The sequence below is a fragment of the Pseudophryne corroboree genome, chromosome 2 (assembly GCF_028390025.1).
Source record: "Pseudophryne corroboree isolate aPseCor3 chromosome 2, aPseCor3.hap2, whole genome shotgun sequence".
NCBI lineage: Eukaryota > Metazoa > Chordata > Amphibia > Anura > Myobatrachidae > Pseudophryne > Pseudophryne corroboree.
The window spans coordinates 877,733,949-877,755,883 of record NC_086445.1 but is presented as its reverse complement, the minus strand read 5'-3'; the positions used below and the strand labels follow the sequence as shown (position 1 = coordinate 877,755,883).

At 47.5% G+C, this 21,935-nt stretch overlaps 1 protein-coding gene across 2 annotated transcripts in view; it reads right to left on the bottom strand.

The window, feature by feature from the left end:
- The window catches only part of GOSR1 (golgi SNAP receptor complex member 1), a 241,617-nt gene that overhangs the window by 34,049 nt on the left and 185,633 nt on the right, over positions 1-21,935 (bottom strand). For both annotated transcript variants that reach the window (XM_063955963.1, XM_063955964.1), the window contains exon 7: positions 6,419-6,448. In XM_063955963.1, the coding sequence (XP_063812033.1) occupies positions 6,419-6,448 (30 nt within the window). The remainder of the gene's footprint in view (positions 1-6,418; positions 6,449-21,935) is intronic.

Sequence of the window (21,935 nt, the reverse complement as noted above, 5' to 3'; positions counted from 1 at the left end):
GTGTTGTTTTTGTTATATGCGCTTTAAATATATAAATATCGCCAAAATATGCCCCCCTTCTCTTTGTTACCCTGTTTCTGTAGTGCAGTGCAGGGGAGAGTCCTGGGAGCCTTCCTCACAGCGGAGCTGAGCAGGAAAATGGCGCTGTGTGCTGAGGAGAATAAGCCCCGCCCCCTTTCCGGCGGGCTTTTCTCCCGGGTTTTGAGATATCTGGCCTGGGTTAAATACATACATATAGCCTCAATGGCTATATGTGATGTATTCTTTGCCATCAAAGGTATTAAATATTGCTGCCCAGGGCGCCCCCAGCAGCGCCCTGCACCCTCCGTGACCGTTCAGTGTGAAGCAACAATGGCGCACAGCTGCAGTGCTGTGCGCTACCTTCATGAAGGCTGAAGAGCCTTCTGCCGCCTGTTTCCGGACCCTCGATCTTCAGCATCTGTAAGGGGGATCGGCGGCGCGGCTCCGGGACGAACCCCAGGGTGACCTGTGTTCCGACTCCCTCTGAAGCTATGTCCAGTAGCCTAAGACTCCAATCCATCCTGCACGCAGGTGAGTTGAAAATCTCTCCCCTAAGTCCCTCGATGCAGTGAGCCTGTTGCCAGCAGGACTCACTGAAAATAAAAAAACCTAAAAACTTTTTCTAAGCAGCTCTTTAGGAGAGCCACCTAGATTGCACCCTGCTCGGACGGGCACAAAAACCTAACTGAGGCTTGGAGGAGGGTCATAGGGGGAGGAGCCAGTACACACCATGTGATCCTAAAAGCTTGCTTTTGTGCCCTGTCTCCTGCGGAGCCGCTATTCCCCATGGTCCCGACGGAGTCCCCAGCATCCACTAGGACGTTAGAGAAAACTTGTTTAACCACCTTCTGACGCTTGAACCTATCTGGTTTCTTAGGAGGGGCGGATGGCTCGGGATCATCCGTAATCTGTAAAATTAACTAAATAGCCTCCAAAAGATCAGGAACATCCACATGTGAACTACCCTCCCCATCAGCAGTATCTGTGTCAGAATCTGTGGGGTCAGTGTAAGCGCCATCAACATCAGACGAGGTGTCAGTGACAGCAGTGGATTGTGAGGAGATAAGAGCTCGCTTAGAGTACTCCTTGGTCTTAGGCGAGCGAGGGTCAGACTTTTAGTAGTCAGGGACTGGTTCAACTTCAATTGAGCAGATAAATTGTCCGCCCAAGGCGTGTTAGCTGCGGGGACCACATACGGTTGCACCAGCATAGGAGGTCCCATAGGGGGTGTTAGTTTAGTAACTAGCGTATGTAGAAGCGTGGAGAAAGTAGCCCACCGTGGGTCATTATGTACCCCCGTTGCCACAGTCCCACTGGGGGGCAAGGAGCCCCCAGAACCAGAGCCCACAGCTGCTATAGTCTCCTCATAGGGGTCTGTGGTTTCAGCAACACCGGCAGTGTGTTCAGCCCCAGACCCGTTACCTTCAGAAGCAGACATGATATAACTTGCAGTATCAGGTAACACAGTACAATTGGCAGCAGCACAATACCTCTTACCCAAACCCTGCGCAGTGTAGTCAGCACAAGCAGAGATACAGGAGAGATATGGTGACTAAAATCACAGAGAACAATACGTATTAGAGTATATCTTGTGAAAATCCTATATAATTATAAAACCTGACGCACCAAGCCCCCTCAGGTTATAGAATATAGGGATAGCAAGTTGAGTGAGAGACACGGAATAGAAACCACTCAGCAAGCTAATGCACACACATATAGTCACATGTAAACAATGCAGAGGTTATTACTAACAATAATACTGCACTGGACTAGCTTATATAGCTATGTAGTCAATAGATATAACACTGCACAGTAAGAACTGGATGTATATCACAGGGTACTTCCAGAGAACCCTGACTAAATGCACTCTTTCTTAACTAACACTGTCTAATTGACATGTAGAATACTTAAGTGTCATGTAAAGTCACAGCGCTGACAACCAGGAAGCTTTACACAGGAGGATTTGCCCAAGCAGTCCCAGGAACAGTGTAGCTGAGAGAAATGGCACCCAAACACTGATAGGGAGTGAGGGAGAGACAGATATGCAGCCCCAGGGCGGGAACATTTGCTGGAAATGGCGCCCTGGGGCTGGGGTAGGGGCTCCAGGTCTAAGCCTTATTCCCCTGCTGGCAAAACCACCGGGTACTGTGGGCTACTAGTAAAACGGTTTTTAAGGGAAAACCTGACCTACACCCATGCCCTGGTGATCTAGTGGGATCGCTTGTACTGCCACAGTGTCCACCGCCACCGCGTGCGGTCCGCCTCCCACTGACCGTGCCGGATCGCGATAAAGTACGGGTCCCGCGAGCGGGACCCACTCACCACCTCCCGAAGCGCGGCCACGCGATCCCGGAGAGGCCCCGTCGTGTGTGCCTGACTTTAGAAGAAAACCGGAGCCTCCTGCTGTAGTTAACCGGCAACCAGGGCTCGGGAGTGTACAGCGCCGCTGGGGAGAGATGGAGCTGCAGCAGCCCTTGAAGTCTTCACTTTTTTTCACAAAAAGCTCTTCTTAGGGCTGCCCAGAGCAGGCAGCCCCTCTGTTATGTGCCTGCTAACTGCGGCACCAACTACAAAACTGAGCTCCTGTGCAGGGAGGCGGGGTTATAGAGGAGGCAGCACTATGCATTATGGGAACAGTCAAAGCTTTTGAGCCTGTTGGTGCCTCGGATCAAGATCCTACTCTACACTCCTATGTCTTTCCTTGTGGAGCCCAGTGTACCCCGCAGCAGAAATATCTTTATTTTAACTTAGCTGTTTCCTGTGCTCTCACCTTTTCCCCCCCTTAAGTTCGTCACTTACTCTGGATAATACGATACTCTAATAGACCACATCCTGTATGTCTGGCAGCTATTTGCGTTCCCACATCACTAGCACCTATCTGACTCTTTCTGAGAGAGACATGGCAACTGATATTCTAGTGATGATTCCACTTCTCATTTTTGGATTGGTCATTTGGGTTACGTCATTCCTGAGTTACCATTCCTGATATAAAAATATTTTTGTTAATCTTCTCTGCTTAGAAATTTATTATCATATTTCATGATGTATTCTACTTTGCACAACTCCCTTCTGCATTTTAATGTTTGACAACTTTTGGTTGAGGGTTAATCTCCAGTGTGCCCCCCCCCCCCCCCCTACTCCACCCCTAAGACATCCTTCCTTGGGACATGGACCCTTACACAGACCACTTTAGTATCTTGGAGCGGTGTTTCATATTCTATTTTGTTTAGAATGATTGTAGTTATACTGCTGGTCTTCCTTACCCTTAGTTTTTCCCTTCTCCAGCCCCCCCCCCCCTGCCATTCCAACTCCCCTTATCCTATGTTAAAAAAAAATAACATACCATACAAATTATTATTATAAATGCTACAGTGTTGAACACCACTGAGAAGACAGCAAGGACCGTTTAGGAGTCTATTAAAGGCTGACATTCAAGGGACTCATTTCTAACACTACGCTCTTTAGCAGCAATTAAGAAAACCCTACTTACCTCCAGTAAACCTAAAGGTGTGGCCATCCTTTTCACTACAAAAAAAATTACCCATTTCTGATATTTCTCAAATGGAGGGTAAGCGTATACTTGTGAAATTTAACATTTCCAACCACTGTTAATATTTATGCTCCCAACAAGGCTGTTTGGATGTGGTCTACAGGAAGACCCTACAGGTTGGTGTGAAGTCTCAACTGGGCCTGAAATCCCTTCAAGGAGTATGAGTAAGACATACACTACACACAGAGATTTTCTAAAAACCCCACCACCACATGGGATCTACATAAGTTTACTCTTTACCATACACACCAGCATCTGGTACGATGTCTTGATTTGTTCCATAACATGGTCTGCCTATTCCCTAACCTCCCTCAAGCTCTTTCTTGACCAGCCTTTTCACAAATACTGGCACTGGAAATTTAATTAGTCCCATCAAATGATGACTAAACCAAACATAGCTTGATCCCTGGATCATCTAAAGTAACCATATGGGAAGCGCACAAATGTGTTAACTGTGGGAAATGCTTCCAACTTGGAACCTTAAGAAGCAACGATCAGGCCAAATGGACCCCTTACTGCAGAAAATGGAGACCTATCACTAGGCCTGTCCCTCCTGTGAAACCATGAAGGAACTGACAGCTGAGTGCATGGTCAATTACTTAACAAAATTAAGTTGGCCATTTTGAAACAAAGATTTAACAAGTGGGCGCAAAGAACCTACATAAAAAATATCCTCAAGGTGAAGGATGATTCCAGGGATATCACAGACTGTATTCTTAGATACTCAAACCACCAGATGATCAGTCAGGTAGAAATTTTCTTTATGGAGATATTCCAGAAGTGTCACAATCAGTGTTCTAAAATTCCCAATCCACCATGTAGATCAATCAGGTTGTAATATTCTTTCTTTAAGATCCTCTTGTCACCTCAGGAATATCTCTCTGCGGGCAGCCACACTCACAGTCTCTCCTCCAGGCTCGGCCTCACTGGCTCTGGTAATGATTTTAGGACTGAACAGCTGCTACAATCAGGCAGATAAAGGGTGCGGATCGGGACCTCCTCCTCAGCTGGATGCACCTCACTGCTCCCCTGTCAACCAGCTGTCAGTACAGCCTCCTCAGATAATTTCCCATCCTCGAAATCTGTCCTTTCACTAGTGAGAGATGGCGCTGCCTTTACCGCACAGCAGCCCCTGTCAGTGCCTCACTATTCTCCTCACAGCTGTTTCTGTAAGGGCTTCCCGCTGGCCATTTTAACAGAGTTCGAGGCCATAGATTAGAAAGCATTTTAAGATAAATTACCTTTGCACTTGCTGGCAGTGTGCAACAGCATCTCCGACCGGTCATTGTTCTCCAGCCAATCATAAGAAAGCAATATCTCTGTCATTCATAAAGAAGGTGAGGACCCCACCCTATGACCAGCTATTAGCAGATTTACTGATCAGATTATCACAAAAACATTTAATCAAATATTTGGGAATCCTTGTCCTCCCACCCATACTATTTATCAGACTTACAGGCTTCTCATTGAGGATTTGCTCCCTCCCACCTAGACCTTGGAATGTGACCTTGGCCAGATGCTGGAGATGGATAATGGGGAAAAAATTCAAGTAACCTGCCCCGTTTGTCAAGCCCCTGTGTTGTAGAGACCGAGACCTAAATTGATCTCCTGCTGATGCAGCTGCCCTGACAATCTGAGCAAAATGCATATTGGCGTCCTAATATTTACTAGAGATGCTTCATGGTTATTTGCCCTCCCATCCAGATCTATTGAAAATGCACAAAAATTAAACCCTTTTGGGACCAAAGTTCTCTGCAGAGACTTTTGATTATGTTATTTCTGATCCCATATTTTAGCTCTTTAAACTTGATGTTACTGCCAATCTCTTATAAAATGTCTTACTTAAAACACCTTAAGAATGCTGCCAATGCAGTGATCCCAGTGCGCAGCTTCTCCTCTATCATCTAAGGTTGGTTCTAATAGTTTGATTTTTATACTAACGTGAATATCTTCAGCAGGAGATAACTATGAGTAGTTCCAGGGGACTTGGTTTCGTTAGCTTGATTTTGAAGACTGCCTCATACACAACCACCCACACTCTGCATCCTGTGGGCAGCAGTCTCCTCTCCTGTACTTAATTGACCTTCATACCCTTTTCAGACAGAAATCCCAGCAATTACCCAGCATTTCAGTGCCTGATCCCCCTTTCACACAGAGTATTTCGTCTGTGTCAAAGGGTCAACCCGTGTAGAAATTGCCATGTCACTGACACTGGTAAATTCATGGGTCGGAGTCCCGGGAATTTGAACCCGGGATTACCTTTTTATACAGAAAAAGGACCCGTGTTTATCTGCAAATTACCGGGTAGAACTGCTTCACCCAGTAATTTCATTTTCTGTGTTAAAGAGGTATTGAGATCCAGCCCTTTCTCTCTTGCCACACGGCTCATGCTTGAACCTGCCTACTCCTACACCTCCACCCAATAGTATATAACACCTCTACCATTCATTGCACTTTGTAGACAGCCTTCCTTCCTTTGCAGCCTTCCCCTCTCCTTTACCACCCGCTTTTTGTATTCCAAAATAACGCTGTCTGTGACGCCCTTCCCTTTCGGTTTCCTATTTTCTTTCTTTTTTTTAATTACTGTTTCCTTGCCATACAAGCTGCGTTTTACTTTTGCTTTCTCTATATAAGATATCTCTTTACGTTTTTCTTAAAGATTACTCTGGGGTACTAATACCTTACTAAGAACTCTTAGCCCATTGTTACCCATGTTGAGGCTGACCTATTAACTGCTATTAACCTATGTTTTTACTACTCTTTTTAACACATAAAGGATTACTATACAGTAGAAATTAATAAGCAAATTTGTATATTGATAAGAAAAGGTTTTTTTTTAGTCCTTACCTTATAGTTTCTTCTATGAGACGATCAGAGCTATACAAAAGAAAATTTAGAGATAATGAAGCATAACATACCAACTGTACCAAATATAATTACTAAAATATGTAAACAGCAGATAGGTAAACCCAAGTCTCTCACTGAGTTACATATGAACATATAAATGTAAACTCACTTACATAACTTTTTCCCAATACTAGACATTTGCTTTTACCCATTTACAAAAATTAGAAATGACATACATAAATAAATAAAAAGTTTTTGAATACATAATAAATGGCACGGAATCATACAGGTAACCGATTCTGTAGGGTGAATTACACACACACACACACACACACACACACACACACACACACACACACACACACACACACACACACACACACACCTGCAGGAATACAAATGATGCAATGTGGACTCTAAACCATTTTCACCTTGTTTGGCAATGTGGGTCCCTATGTTACTGTAGGCTAAGATAAATCTATACCAGCAACAATGTCATTTTACACTTATTCAGGTACATTTAGCTAGACGTGCTTCAGGAATCACTACAAGATAACATTTTAATCATAGTGCTGTAAATCTATTACTTGCTAATTTTCAGTATGGTTAGGTCTAAAAAGGTCTCGCCGGTATTCTTACTGACCGGCACAACCACCCATTAACAATGTGAATCTATGCAAAAGCAAAAAATGAACACTGGCTGATGAGAAAACATTACCATCCAATCAGCAATTATCCTACTACAAAGACCAGAACTTGGGCTTGCATTGTGCTCACTCTTATCAGATTCACTGGAAATAGAGGAGAAAGTATTACTGTCAGAGAAGGGTCCACATTGGGCCTAGACCATCAAAAGTAAGGTTCAAGTGTTGAAAATGTCCACCCAGTCGGTAACTGGTCATGTGGTACAAACCAACCAATTAAAATCAGGCAATAAAATAACCTAGCCAATAGTAAGAAATACCATTCTGGGGGGGGGGAGGGGGATATCTTTACTGAATGCAGCCCAAAAAGGCAAATCTAGAAAACAGTGGGGTCAGAGCCCAGTAATCCATTTCCCTTCCCTAGCTGGGACAGAAGTTACTTTTCCTTTTTGGATCTCCTATAATATTTAGGGAACCTGCAGGGATTTGTTAAATTCCCATGAAGAAAATATAGCTGTAACCAATCAATGTGGTAATACTGAAAGTTAATACTGAAGCATAGACAGACTCACGGAGTGGTGCAAGCAGAAATCCGACAAAAGTGCTGGTGCGATGCGGATTTCTGTACTTAGGGAGTAATTCAGAACTGATCATAGGATGTGCAATCTACGATCAGTTACTCTGACATGCGGGGGTACGCCCAGCACAGGGCTAGTCCGCCACGCATGTCAGGGCCTACACCAACCCCCCCCCCCCCCCCCCCACACACACACACAGGTACAAAAGCATTGCACGGCAGCAATGCTTTTGTTCCTGATGAGTAGCTCCACCCAACAAAGGATTTTTGACACTTCCATCATTGCCATGCAGCTTTGAGTGCCGCCTTGATGGTTTATGTATGCCACCACAGTGGCATGTCTGATCGTACTTGAACTGGCCTGTTCTGTACCAAAGGCAGGGCGAGAGTCAATGCATTGAACACTGCCCGCAACTCCAAAATGTTTATTTGGATGGAGTGACTCCTCCTTGGTTCAGCGACCCTGAAAAGAGTGTTGCTCCAACACCGCACCCCATCCGCTCAGACAGGCGTCCGTTGTCAGCAGGACCCAGTCGAGGATCCAGAAGGGACGGCCCTTGCTCAATTGCTGGTCCTGTAGTCACCAGGTCAGCGACAGACGAATCTCCGGAGTCAAAGTGATCATGTGAGATCTGATCCGACGACGTAGGCCGTCCCACTTGGAAAGGATTAACCTCTGCAGAGGGTGGGAATTAAATTGAGCGTACTCTACCATATCAAATGCCGACACCATCAGGCCAAGTACTTGCATCACTGAGTGTATCGACACTCTGGGGAGACAAAGGAAGCATCGTATCCTGTCCTAAAGCCTCAGGACATTTTCTGGAGACAGAAACAGTCATTGACTGTGTGTGTCCAGGAGTGCCCCCAGGTGCACCATGCTCTGAGCTGGGACCAGCGAGGATTTCCTCCAATTGATGAGCCACCCGTGGGCTTGTAGGAAGCTTACCGTCAGTTGCAGATGACTGAGGAGGATATCGTGGGAGTTTGCCAGAATCAGCAAGTCATCCACATGCAGCAAGATCCTGACTCCCTGGTGACGGAAACGGGACGTCATTATGGCCATGACCTTGGTGAAGATCCGAGGAGCCGTAGCCAGTCCACATGGCAGAGCCTGGAACTGATAGTGGATGCTGCCAATAGCAAACTGCAGCTACTGCTCATGCGACATAGCAATAAGTATATGCAGGTACGCATACTGTATATTCAGGGATACCATATAGTCTCCGGGTTCCATCGCCAGTACAATTGAGCGCAGTGTTTCCATACAGAACTTGGACACTCTCACAAACTTGTTCAATGATTTGAGGTTGAGTATAGGCCGGAAAGACCCATTGGGTTTCGGAACTAGAAACAGGGTCGAGTAGTAACCTCGGGCTCTCTGGGACAAAGGAACCGGCACTACCACTTCTGTATTCAGGAGAGATCTCGCAACCTTTTGCAGAGCTTGCGCCTTTAACGGATCCAAAGGGATAACCATGGTGCAAAACAGGCGAAGGGGACATCTCTTGAAGGTGACTGCATACCCGTGAGAGACAACTTCCTGCACCCATGTGTCTGAAGTGGTCTTTAACCAGACCTGACCTGGGTGAGCAGCAAAAGTCAGCCTCCTACCCTGGGGTCCCCAAGAGGGAGGCCCGCAATCGTCATGCAGCAGGCTTGTCTTGTTTAGAAGCGGGCCGACGGGCCACCCAGGACTGGTTTGCCTTGGACTTAGTAGTTTTTGGAGCACGAGATTGTCTCAGGTATGCGTGACCTTTTGCTTTCCCTTGTGGATGGAAGGAACGAAAAGTGGTACCTTTAGCCTTCTGTGCACAAGGATTAGTATTTGGAAGAAAGGCAGTCTTAGCAGCTGCCAATTCAGATACAATTTTATTTAGGTCTTCCCCAAACAAAATGTCCCCCTTAAACGGGAGTATCTCCAAGGTCTTTTTGGAGTCTAGGTCCACCTTCCATGACCTCAACCACAGAATACGGTGAGCCAGGACAGACGTAGTCGACGCCTTGGCTGCCAACACACCCGCTTTAGTGGATGCCTCCTGAATGTATAGGCGGCGGTGGTAATGTGACATAGGTATTGTCTGGAATTGTCAGATATATCCTCGGCATCCCTTCACACGCTTTATCTGTCGGATCCTTCAGTGAATTAACAGTGGTGACAGGCAGAGTGGACGACACAACTAGGCGGGTGACATGAGAATCCACCGGCTGTGAATTTTCCCACTTGTTATATAACGCTGCAGGGAGAGGATAGCGAGCCAAGGCTCGTTTAGACAGAGGGAATTTAGACCAGGGCTCCTGCCTGATGTCCACCATATGGTCAGAATGGGGCAATAGATTTTTAACCACCTTCTGCTAAACATATCAGTTTTCTTAGCCATAGCAGTGGAATCCTCATCATCAGTGATTTGTAGGAACTGCTTAATAGCAAACACTAGGGCAGGGACATCAATTTGCAAAGGAGAACCGTCGTCAGAAATACCTGATTCAGTGTCTGACAGGATAGTACACTGCCCCTCCACTTCAGATGAAACATCTGAGAGATTTGTGGATTGTGCGGAGGAAGCAGCCTGCTTAGATGACCCAGAGACACGCTTTTTGTCTGACCAAGGATTGATTTAATTGCTGTAACTGGTTAGACAAATTTTTCGCCCAAGGCGAATTAACCATAGGGACAATTTGTGGCTGTAGTGGCACAGGTGGTCCCATAGCAGGGGTTAAGGCGTTCCACCAGAGTACCCAGTAGGTTTGTGAAAACAGCCCAGGGTGGCTCCTGATTGGGTAAAGGAGCTTCGGAGTGACTGGGAGATGTATGACACACAGTACATAGACCATCATACAAAACTACCCCCTCCGGTAAATTTTTGGCACATGCTCTGCATGATGCAGAAGCGTCCACAGACTTACTGCACTTGTTAGACATTGTACACAAATGCAACAACAGAGCGGTTTAGTACGATAAAGCCAGAGTACAATACCTGCGCATAAATCCGTTAGTATGTGACTGAATACACAGTACACAACACCTGCGAATAAATCCGGTATTATGTGACCGAGTATACAGTAGAGTACACGTAATGGGAAAAAACTGTGAAGCACTATATATATGACCTAGACGCACCTAGTTCCTTAGGATACAGAATATGGGCCCTCATTCCGAGTTGTTCGCTCGCTAGCTGCTTTTAGCATCATTGCACACGCTAGGCCGCCGCCCTCTGGGAGTGTATCTTAGCATAGCAGAATTGCGAACGAAAGAGTAGCAGAATTGCGAATAAATAATTCTTAGCAGTTTCTGAGTAGCTCGAGACTTACTCCTACACTGCGATCAGCTCAGCCCGTTTCGTTCCTGGTTTGACATCACAAACACGCCCTGCGTTCAGCCAGCCACTCCCCCGTTTCTCCAGACACTCCCGCGTTTTATCCTGGCATGCTTGCGTTTTTCCGCACACTCCCAGAAAACGGTCAGTTTCCGCCCAGAAACACCCACTTCCTGTCAATCACACTCCGATCACTTCAACGATGACAATTCTTCGTTCTGACGTGAGTAAATCTACTAAGTTTTGTGCTAAAATAGCGCATGCGCGCTGCGTACCATGCGCATTTTTTCCTTAATCGCTCCGTTGCGAAAATCGTCAACGAGCGAACAACTCGGAATGACCCCCATAGTGATATATATATGGGAAACACTGAAAATTAAACCGCACAGCAGATATAGGCACACACAGTCACAGACAATGCAGATAAATATTACGACAATAAAACTGCACTGGGCTAGCATATGTACAGATATATGGAGAATATATATATATATATATATATATATATATATACACACACACATACACACACAGCGCGGTCCTAGACCGGAGGTATATATCAGAATACTTGTACAATATATCCTGTAATAGGTACACTTTTTCTTAACTAACGCTGTCTGTATAAAGACATGTAGAATACTCAAGTGCTTGTAAAGTCACAGCGCTGTATACAGGCGGCTTTACAAAGGAGACCTTGCCCAGCAGTCCCGGAGACCAGCTGCAGCTATGCTTAGAAGATGGCGCCCAGCATCTCAGTCAAGGAATGAGGGAGATCGTGAGGCAGCTGCAGTGTGGGAAAATCTGCAGTAGATTGCGCCCTGGGCCGGGGGAGGGGCTACAGGTCAAGCGCCACCTGCCCTATGCGGGACTTCCATCCCGGTACTGTGAGCCCTATTAAATGGGGTGTTAGTACACCCAACCTGTACTCAATACGCCACGATGGTCTAGCGGGGTCCCTGCTCAGGGACAGTGTCCACGCCAGCATTGCGATCCGTCTCCCTAGACCACAACAGGAACACGATTTAATGACGGGTTCCCTCTTACCTCCTCCCCGTAGCAGCCAAGCGAACCAGGAGAGCGTCTGCGACTGTGTGCTGAAAGCAGGAGCGTCTCTGCCGCAAGTACCCAGGAACAGGTCGCAGGAGTATGGAACGCCACTTGGGAGGTGATGGAGCCGCAGTACTGAATCTCACACTGACATATCAGCGCTGCGGCCCTTGAAGTCTTCTTAGAAAGCTTTTCAGGGCTGCCCAGTGCAGCCCCCCTGTTCAGTGACCTGCTGATGCAGGCACCAACTCAAAACTGAGCTCACAGTGCCTGGAGGTGGTGCTATAGAGGCGGCCCCAATGCATCCTGGGAAAGCCTAAAGCTTTAGATCCACTCTAGACCCCGATGTTTCCCTGTGGAACACAATGTACCCTGCTGCAGAAATAAATATTCTCTACTTAAATAAATGTGTAATATAAGAACCACTAAACTGAACATGAAAACAATATAGTGAAAATTACTGATTTGTAGCCTTGTAATCACGTGCTGGGAGGTTTTACCAGTTCTGATAAACTGCACAGAATCTTCCATAGTATACATATAGTAGAATATCCCTTGGTGTAATATTGGAGCATAATAATAAATCTAAACCATTAGTCTGCCTCTTTTTCCAAATAGTAAAAATATAGTGTACTTATGGATCATGCATATTACAGACCTCTAATGATGTCGATGTACTTCAATAAAATAAGAATTTACTTACCGATAATTCTATTTCTCGTAGTCCGTAGTGGATGCTGGGAACTCCGTAAGGACCATGGGGAATAGCGGCTCCGCAGGAGACTGGGCACATAAGTAAAAGCTTTAGGACTACCTGGTGTGCACTGGCTCCTCCCCCTATGACCCTCCTACAAGCCTCAGTTAGGATACTGTGCCCGGACGAGCGTACACAATAAGGAAGGATATTGAATCCCAGGTAAGACTCATACCAGCCACACCAATCACACCGTACAACCTGTGATCTGAACCCAGTTAACAGCATGATAACAGAGGAGCCTCTGAAAAGATGGCTCACAACAATAATAACCCGATTTAGTTAACAATAACTATGTACAAGTATTGCAGACAATCCGCACTTGGGATGGGCGCCCAGCATCCACTACGGACTACGAGAAAATAAGAATTTACTTACCGATAATTCTATTTCTCGGAGTCCGTAGTGGATGCTGGGGTTCCTGAAAGGACCATGGGGAATAGCGGCTCCGCAGGAGACAGGGCACAAAAAGTAAAGCTTTCCGATCAGGTGGTGTGCACTGGCTCCTCCCCCTATGACCCTCCTCCAGACTCCAGTTAGGTACTGTGCCCGGACGAGCGTACACAATAAGGGAGGAATTTTGAATCCCGGGTAAGACTCATACCAGCCACACCAATCACACTGTACAACCTGTGATCTGAACCCAGTTAACAGTATGATAACAGCGGAGCCTCTGAAAAGATGGCTCACAACAACAATAACCCGATTTAGTTAGCAATAACTATGTACAAGTATTGCAGATAATCCGCACTTGGGATGGGCGCCCAGCATCCACTACGGACTCCGAGAAATAGAATTATCGGTAAGTAAATTCTTATTTTCTCTATCGTCCTTGTGGATGCTGGGGTTCCTGAAAGGACCATGGGGATTATACCAAAGCTCCCAAACGGGCGGGAGAGTGCGGATGACTCTGCAGCACCGAATGAGAGAACTCCAGGTCCTCCTCAGCCAGGGTATCAAATTTGTAGAATTTTACAAACGTGTTCTCCCCCGACCACGTAGCTGCTCGGCAAAGTTGTAATGCCGAGACCCCTCGGGCAGCCGCCCAAGATGAGCCCACCTTCCTTGTGGAATGGGCCTTAACAGATTTAGACTGTGGCAGGCCTGCCACAGAATGTGCAAGTTGAATTGTGCTACCAATCCCACGAGCAATCGACTGCTTAGAAGCAGAAGCACCCAGCATTGTTGGGTGCATACAGGATAAACAGCAAGTCAGATTTCCTGACTCCAGCCAACCAGGAAACTATATTTTCAGGGCCCTGATAACATCCAGCAACTTGGAGTCCTCCAAGTCCCTAGTAGCCGCAGGTACCACAATAAGCTGGTTCAGGTGAAACGCTGACACCACCTTAAGGAGAAACTGGGGACGAGTCCGCAGCTTTGCTCTGTCCGAATGGACAATCAGATATGGCTTTGTGAGATAAAGCCGCCAATTCTGACACTCGCCTGGCCGAGGCCAGGACCAACAGCATGGTCATTTTCCATGCGAGATATATCAAATCCACAGATTTGAGTTGTTTAAACCAATGTGATTTTTTAGGAATCCCAAAACTACGTTGAGATCGCCCAGTGCCACTGGAGACATCAAAGGGGCTGTATATGCAGTACTCCCTTAACAACTTCTGGACTTCAGGAACTGAAGCCAATTTCTTTCTGGAAGAAAATCAACAGGCCGAAATTTGAACCTTAATGGACCCAATTTGAGACCCATAGACACTCCTGTTTGCAGGAAATGTAGAAATTAACCTAGTTGAAATTCTTCCGTGGAGCCTTCCTGGACTCACACCCTGGCACATATTTTCACCTAAGTGGTGATAATGTTGTGCGGTCACCTCCTTCCTGGCTCTGACCAGGGTAGGGATGACCTCTTCCGGAATGCCTCTTTCCCTTAGGATCCGGCGTTCACCCGCCTTGGCGTCAACGCAGCTGCGGTAAGTCCCGGAACAGACACGGTTCTTGCCGAATCAAGACCCTTCTTAGTATCTCTTGAAGTTCCGGGAACCAAGTCCTTCTTGGCCAAACCGGAGCCACGAGTATAGTTCTTACTCCTCTCCTTCCTATCATTTTCAATACATTGGGTATGAAAAGCAGAGGATGGAACACATACACCGACTGGTACACCGACGGTGTTACCAGAGCGTCCCAGCTATTGCCTGAGTGTCTCTTGACCTGGCGCTTCAGGTGGGACGCCATCATAACCACCTTTGGTCTTTCCCAACGGTTTACAATCATGTGGAAACTTCCAGATTAAGTTTCCACTTTTCCGGGTGGAATTCATTTATGCTGAGGAAATCTTCCCAGTTGCCCACTCCCGGAATGAACACTGCTGACAGTGTTATCACATGATTTTCCGCCCAGCGAAGAATCCTTGCTGTCATTGCCCTCCTGCTTCTTGTGTCGCCCCGTCTGATAACGTGGGCGACCGCCATGATGATGTCCTACTGGATCAGCACCGGTTGACTTTGAAGCAGGAGTCTTCCTAGGCTCAGAGCATTGTAAATTGCCCTTAGCTCCAGTATATTCATGTGGAGAGAAGTCTCCAGACTTGACCACACTTCCTTGGAAATTTTTTCCCTGTGTGACTACTCCCCAGCCTCTCAGGCTGGTATCCGTGGTCCCCAGAACACAGTCCTGAATGCTGAGTGTGCTGCCCTCTAAAAGATGAGCACTCTGCAGCCCCCACAGAAGAGACACCCTTGTCCTTGGAGACAGGATTATCCGCTGATGCATCTGAAAATGCGATCCGGACCATTCGTCCAGCAAATCCCCTGAGATCTGCCGAATGGAATCGCTTCGTAAGAAGCCACCATTTTTCCCAGGACTCCTGTGCATTGATGCACTGATACTTGGCCTGGTTTTAGGAGGTTTCTGACTAGGTCGAATAACTCCTTGGCTTTTTCCTCCCGGAGGAACACCTTTTTCTGGACTATGCCCAGAATCATTCCTAGGAACAGCAGACGTATCGTCGGAAAACAGCTGCGATTCTTGGAATATTTAGAATCCAGTCGTGCTGTCGTAGAACTACTTTAGATAGTGCTCTTCCGACCTCCAACTGTTCTCTGGAACTTGCCCTTTTCAGGATATCGTCCAAGTAAGGGATAATTTAGATGCCTTTTTTCTTTGAAGAAACATCTTTTCGGCCATTACCTTGGTAAAAGGCCCGGGGTGCCGTGGATAATTCAAACGGCATCGTCTGAAACTGATATTGACAGTTCTGTACCACGAACCAGAGGTACCCTTGTTGAGAAGGGCAAATTTGGACATGGAGGTAATCCTTGATGTCCAGGGACACCATATAGTCCCCTTTTTTCCGGTTCGCTATCACTGCTCTGAGTGACTCCATCTCGATTTGAACCTTTTATGTAAGTGTTCAAAGATTTCAGTTTAGACTATGTCTCACCAAGCCGTCTGGCGTCAGTACCACAATATAGTGTGGAAAAATAATACCCTTTTCCTTGTTGTAGGAGGGGTACTTTGATTTATCACCTGCTGGATATACAGCTTGTGAATTGTTTCCAATGCTGCCTCCCTGTCGGAGGGAGCCGTTGGTAAAGCAGACTTCAGAAACCTGCGAGGAGAAGATGTCTCGACTCTCCAATCTGTACCCCTGGGATAATACTTGTACTATCTAGGGGTCAACCTGCGAGTGATCCCACTGCGCGCTGAGACTCTTGAGACTACCCCCCCACCTTGAGTCCGCTTGCATGGCCCCAGCGTCATGCTGAGGACTTGGCAGACGCGGTGGAGGGCTTCTTTTCCTGGGAAGGGGCTGCCTGCTGCAGTCTACTTCCCTTACCTCTATGTCTGGGCAGATATGACTGGCCTTTTGCCTGCATGCCCTCATGGGAAAGGAAGGATTGAGGCTGAAAAGACGGTGTCTTTTTCAGCTGAGATGTAACTTGGGGTAAAAAGGTTGGATTTCCCAGCTGTTGCCGTGGTCCCCAGGTCCGATGGACCGACCCCAACTAACTCCTTCCTTTATACGGCAATACTTCCATGTGCCGTATGGGATCTGTATCACCTGACCACTGTCGTGTCCATGACATCTTCTGGGTGATATGGACAACGTACTTATCTTGATGCCAGAGAGCAAATATCCCTCTGTGCATCTCACGTACATATATATAGAATGCATCCTATTAAATGCTCTATATGAATAAAATATTTTCAGTCAGGGAATCCGACCAAGCCAACCCAGCACTGCATCTCCAGGCTGATGGCGATCGCTGGTCGCAGTATAACCACCGTATGTGTGTATATACTTTTTAGGATATCTTTACAGCTTCCTATCAGCTGGCTCCTTGAGGGCGGCCGTATCTGGAGACGGTAACGCCACTTGATAAGCGTGTGAGCGCCTTATCACCCTAAGGGGTGTTTCCCAACGCGCCCTAATTTCTGGCGGGAAAGGGTATAACGCCAATATTTGCTATCGGGGTAACCCCACGCATCATCACACACTTCATTTTATTTTATCTGATTCAGGAAAAACTACAGGTAGTTTTTTCACTCCCACATAATACCCTTTTTTGTGGTACTTGTAGTATCAGAAATATGCAACACCTCCTTCATTGCCCTTAACGTGTGGCCCTAATGAGAAATACGTTTGTTTATTCACCGTCGACACTGGATTCAGTGTCCGTGTCTGTGTCTGTGTCGACCGACTGAGGTAAATGGGCGTTTTTAACGCCCCTGACGGTGTTTCTGAGACGCCTGGACCGGTACTAATAGTTTGTCGGCCGTCTCACGTCGTCAACCGACCTTGCAGCGTGTTGACATTCTCACGTAATTCCCTAAATAAGCCATCCATTCCGGTGTCGACTCCCTAGAGAGTGACATCACCATTACAGGCAATTTCTCCGCCTCCTCACCAACATCGTCCTCATACATGTCGACACACACGTACCGACACACAGCACACACACCGGGAATGCTCTGACAGAGGACAGGACCCACACTAGCCCTTTGGGGAGACAGAGGGAGAGTTTGCCAGCACACACCAAAACGCTATAATTATATAGGGACAACCTTATATAAGTGTTTTCCCTTATAGCATCTTTATATATATCTCAATATCGCCAAAATCAGTGCCCCCCCTCTCTGTTTTAACCCTGTTTCTGTAGTGCAGTGCAGGGGAGAGCCTGGGAGCCTTCTCTCCAGGCTTTCTGTGAGAGAAAATGGCGCTGTGTGCTGAGGAGATAGGCCCCGCCCCTTTTTCGGCGGGCTCGTCTCCCGCTATTTAGTGAATCTTGGCAGGGGTTAAATATCTCCATATAGCCTCTGGGGGCTATATGTGAGGTATTTTTCGCCAAAAAAGGTTTTCATTTGCCTCCCAGGGCGCCCCCCTCCCAGCGCCCTGCACCCTCAGTGACTGCCGTGTGAAGTGTGCTGAGAGGAAAATGGCGCACAGCTGCAGTGCTGTGCGCTACCTTTAGAAGACTGCAGGAGTCTTCAGCCGCCGATTCTGGACCTCTTCTTACTTCAGCATCTGCAAGGGGGCCGGCGGCGCGGCTCCGGTGACCATCCAGGCTGTACCTGTGATCGTCCCTCTGGAGCTGATGTCCAGTAGCCAAGAAGCCAATCCATCCTGCACGCAGGTGAGTTCACTCCTTCTCCCCTAAGTCCCTCGTTGCAGTGATCCTGTTGCCAGCAGGACTCACTGTAAAATAAAAAACCTAAGCTAAACTTTCTCTAAGCAGCTCTTTAGGAGAGCCACGTAGATTGCACCCTTCTCGGCCGGGCACAAAAATCTAACTGGAGTCTGGAGGAGGGTCATAGGGGGAGGAGCCAGTGCACACCACCTGATCGGAAAGCTTTACTTTTTGTGCCCTGTCTCCTGCGGAGCCGCTATTCCCCATGGTCCTTTCAGGAACCCCAGCATCCACAAGGACGATAGAGAAATAGAATTATCGGTAAGTAAATTCTTATTTTCTCTGACGTCCTAGTGGATGCTGGGAACTCCGTAAGGACCATGGGGATTATACCAAAGCTCCCAAACGGGCGGGAGAGTGCGGATGACTCTGCAGCACCAAATGAGAGAACTCCAGGTCCTCCTCAGCCAGGGTATCAAATTTGTAGAATTTTACAAACGTATTTGCTCCTAACCAAGTAGCTGCTCGGCAAAGTTGTAAAGCCGAGACCCCTCGGGCAGCCGCCCAAGATGAGCCCACCTCCCTTGTGGAGTGGGCATTTACAGATTTTTGGCTGTGGCAGGCCTGCCACAGAATGTGCAAGCTGAATTGTACTACAAATCCAACGAGCAATAGTCTGCTTAGAAGCAGGAGCACCCAGCTTGTTGGGTGCATACAGGATAAACAGCGAGTCAGATTTTCTGACTCCAGCCATCCTAGAAACATATATTTTCAGGGCCCTGACAACGTCTAGCAACTTGGAGTCCTCCAAGTCCCTAGTAGCCGCAGGCACCACCATAGGTTGGTTCAGGTGAAACGCTGAAACCACCTTAGGGAGAAACTGAGGACGAGTCCTCAATTCCGCCCTGTCCGAATGGAAAATCAGATAAGGGCTTTTACAGGATAAAGCCGCCAATTCTGACACGCGCCTGGCCCAGGCCAGGGCCAACAGCATGACCACCTTCCATGTGAGATATTTTAACTCCACAGATTTAAGTGGTTCAAACCAATGTGACTTTTGGAACCCAAAAACTACATTGAGATCCCAAGGTGCCACTGGAGGCACAAAAGGAGGCTGTATATACAGTACCCCTTTTACAAACGTCTGAACTTCAGGGACTGAAGCTAGTTCTTTTTGGAAGAAAATTGACAGGGCCGAAATTTGAACCTTAATGGACCCCAATTTCAGGCCCATAGACACTCCTGTTTGCAGGAAATGTAGGAATCGACCCAGTTGAAATTCCTCCGTCGGCCTTACTGGCCTCGCACCACGCAACATATTTTCGCCAAATGCGGTGATAATGTTTTGCGGTTACATCCTTCCTGGCTTTGATCAGGATAGGGATGACTTCATCCGGAATGCCTTTTTCCTTCAGGATCCGGCGTTCAACCGCCATGCCGTCAAACGCAGCCGCGGTAAGTCTTGGAACAGACAGGGTCCTTGCTGGAGCAGGTCCCTTCTTAGAGGTAGAGGCCACGGATCCTCCGTGAGCATCTCTTGAAGTTCCGGTTACCAAGTCCTTCTTGGCCAATCCGGAGTCACAAATATAGTGCTTACTCCTCTCCATCTTATAATTCTCAGTACCTTGTGTATGAGAGGCAGAGGATGGAACACATACACTGACCGGTACACCCACGGTGTTACCAGAGCGTCTACAGCTATTGCCTGATCTGCTGAGGAAGTCTGCTTCCCAGTTGTCCATTCCCGGAATGAACACTGCTGACAGTGCTATCACATGATTTTCCGCCCAGCGAAGAATCCTTGCAGATTCTGCCATTGCCCTCCTGCTTCTTGTGCCACCCTGTCTGTTTACGTGGGTGACTGCCGTGATGTTGTCCGACTGGATCAACACCGGCTGACCTTGAAGCAGAGGTCTTGCTAAGCTTAGAGCATTGTAAATGGCCCTTAGCTTCAGGATATTTATGTGAAGTGATGTCTCCAGGCTTGACCATAAGCCCTGGAAATTCCTTCCCTGTGTGACTGCTCCCCAGCCTCGCAGGCTGGCATCCGTGGTCACCAGGACCCAGTCCTGAATGCCGAATCTGCGGCCCTCTAGAAGATGAGCACTCTGCAACCACCACAGGAGGGACACCCTTGTCCTTGGTGACAGGGTTATCCGCTGATGCATCTGAAGATGCGACCCGGACCATTTGTCCATCAGGTCCCACTGGAAAGTTCTTGCGTGGAATCTGCCGAATGGGATTGCTTCGTAGGAAGCCACCATTTTTCCCAGAACCCTTGTGCATTGATGCACTGAGACTTGGCTCGGTTTTAGGAGGTTCCTGACTAGCTCGGATAACTCCCTGGCTTTCTCCTCCGGGAGAAACACCTTTTTCTGGACTGTGTCCAGGATCATCCCTAGGAACAGAAGACGAGTCGTCGGAATCAGCTGCGATTTTGGAATATTGAGAATCCAACCGTGCTGCCGCAACACTACCTGAGATAGTGCTACACCGACCTCCAACTGTTCTCTGGATCTTACCCTTATCAGGAAATCGTCCAAGTAAGGGATAACTAAAACTCCCTTCCTTCGAAGGAGTATCATCATTTCGGCCATTACCTTGGTAAAGACCCGGGGTGCCGTGGACCATCCAAACGGCAGCGTCTGAAACTGATAGTGACAGTTCTGTACCACAAACCTGAGGTACCCTTGGTGAGAAGGGTAAATTGGGACATGAAGGTAAGCATCCTTGATGTCCCGAGACATCATGTAGTCCCCTTCTTCCAGGTTCGCAATCACTGCTCTGAGTGACTCCAACTTGAATTTGAACCTCCGTATGTAAGTGTTCAAAGATTTTAGATTTAGAATCGGTCTCACCGAGCCGTCCGGCTTCGGTACCACAACAGTGTGGAATAATACCCCGTTCCCTGTTGCAGGAGGGGTACCTTGATTATCACCTGCTGGGAATACAGCTTGTGAATGGCTTCCAAAATTGCCTCCCTATCAGAGGGAGACGTCGGTAAAGCCGACTTTAGGAAAATGGCGAGGGGGAGACGTCTTGAATTCCAATTTGTACCCCTGAGATATCACCTGAAGGATCCAGGGGTCTACTTGCGAGTGAGCACACTGCGCGCTGAAATTCATTGAGACGGGCCCCCACCGTGCCTGATTCTGCTTGTAAAGCCCCAGCGTCATACTGAGGGCTTGGCAGAGGCGGGAGAGGGCTTCTGTTCCTGGGAACTGGCCGATTTCTGCAGCCTATTTTCCTCTCCCTCTGTCACGGGGCAGAAAAGAGGAACCTTTTGCCCGCTTGCCCACGAAAGGACTGCGCCTGATAATACGGCGTCTTCTTATGTTGAGAGGCGACCTGGGGTACAAACGTGGATTTCCCAGCTGTTGCCGTGGCCACCAGGTCTGAAAGACCGACCCCAAATAACTCCTCCCCTTAATAAGGTAATACTTCCAAATGCCGTTTGGAATCCGCATCACCTGACCACTGTCGTGTCCATAACCCTCTACTGGCAGAAATGGACAACGCACTTAGACTTGATGCCAGTCGGCAAATATTCCGCTGTGCATCACGCATATATAGAAATGCATCTTTTAAAT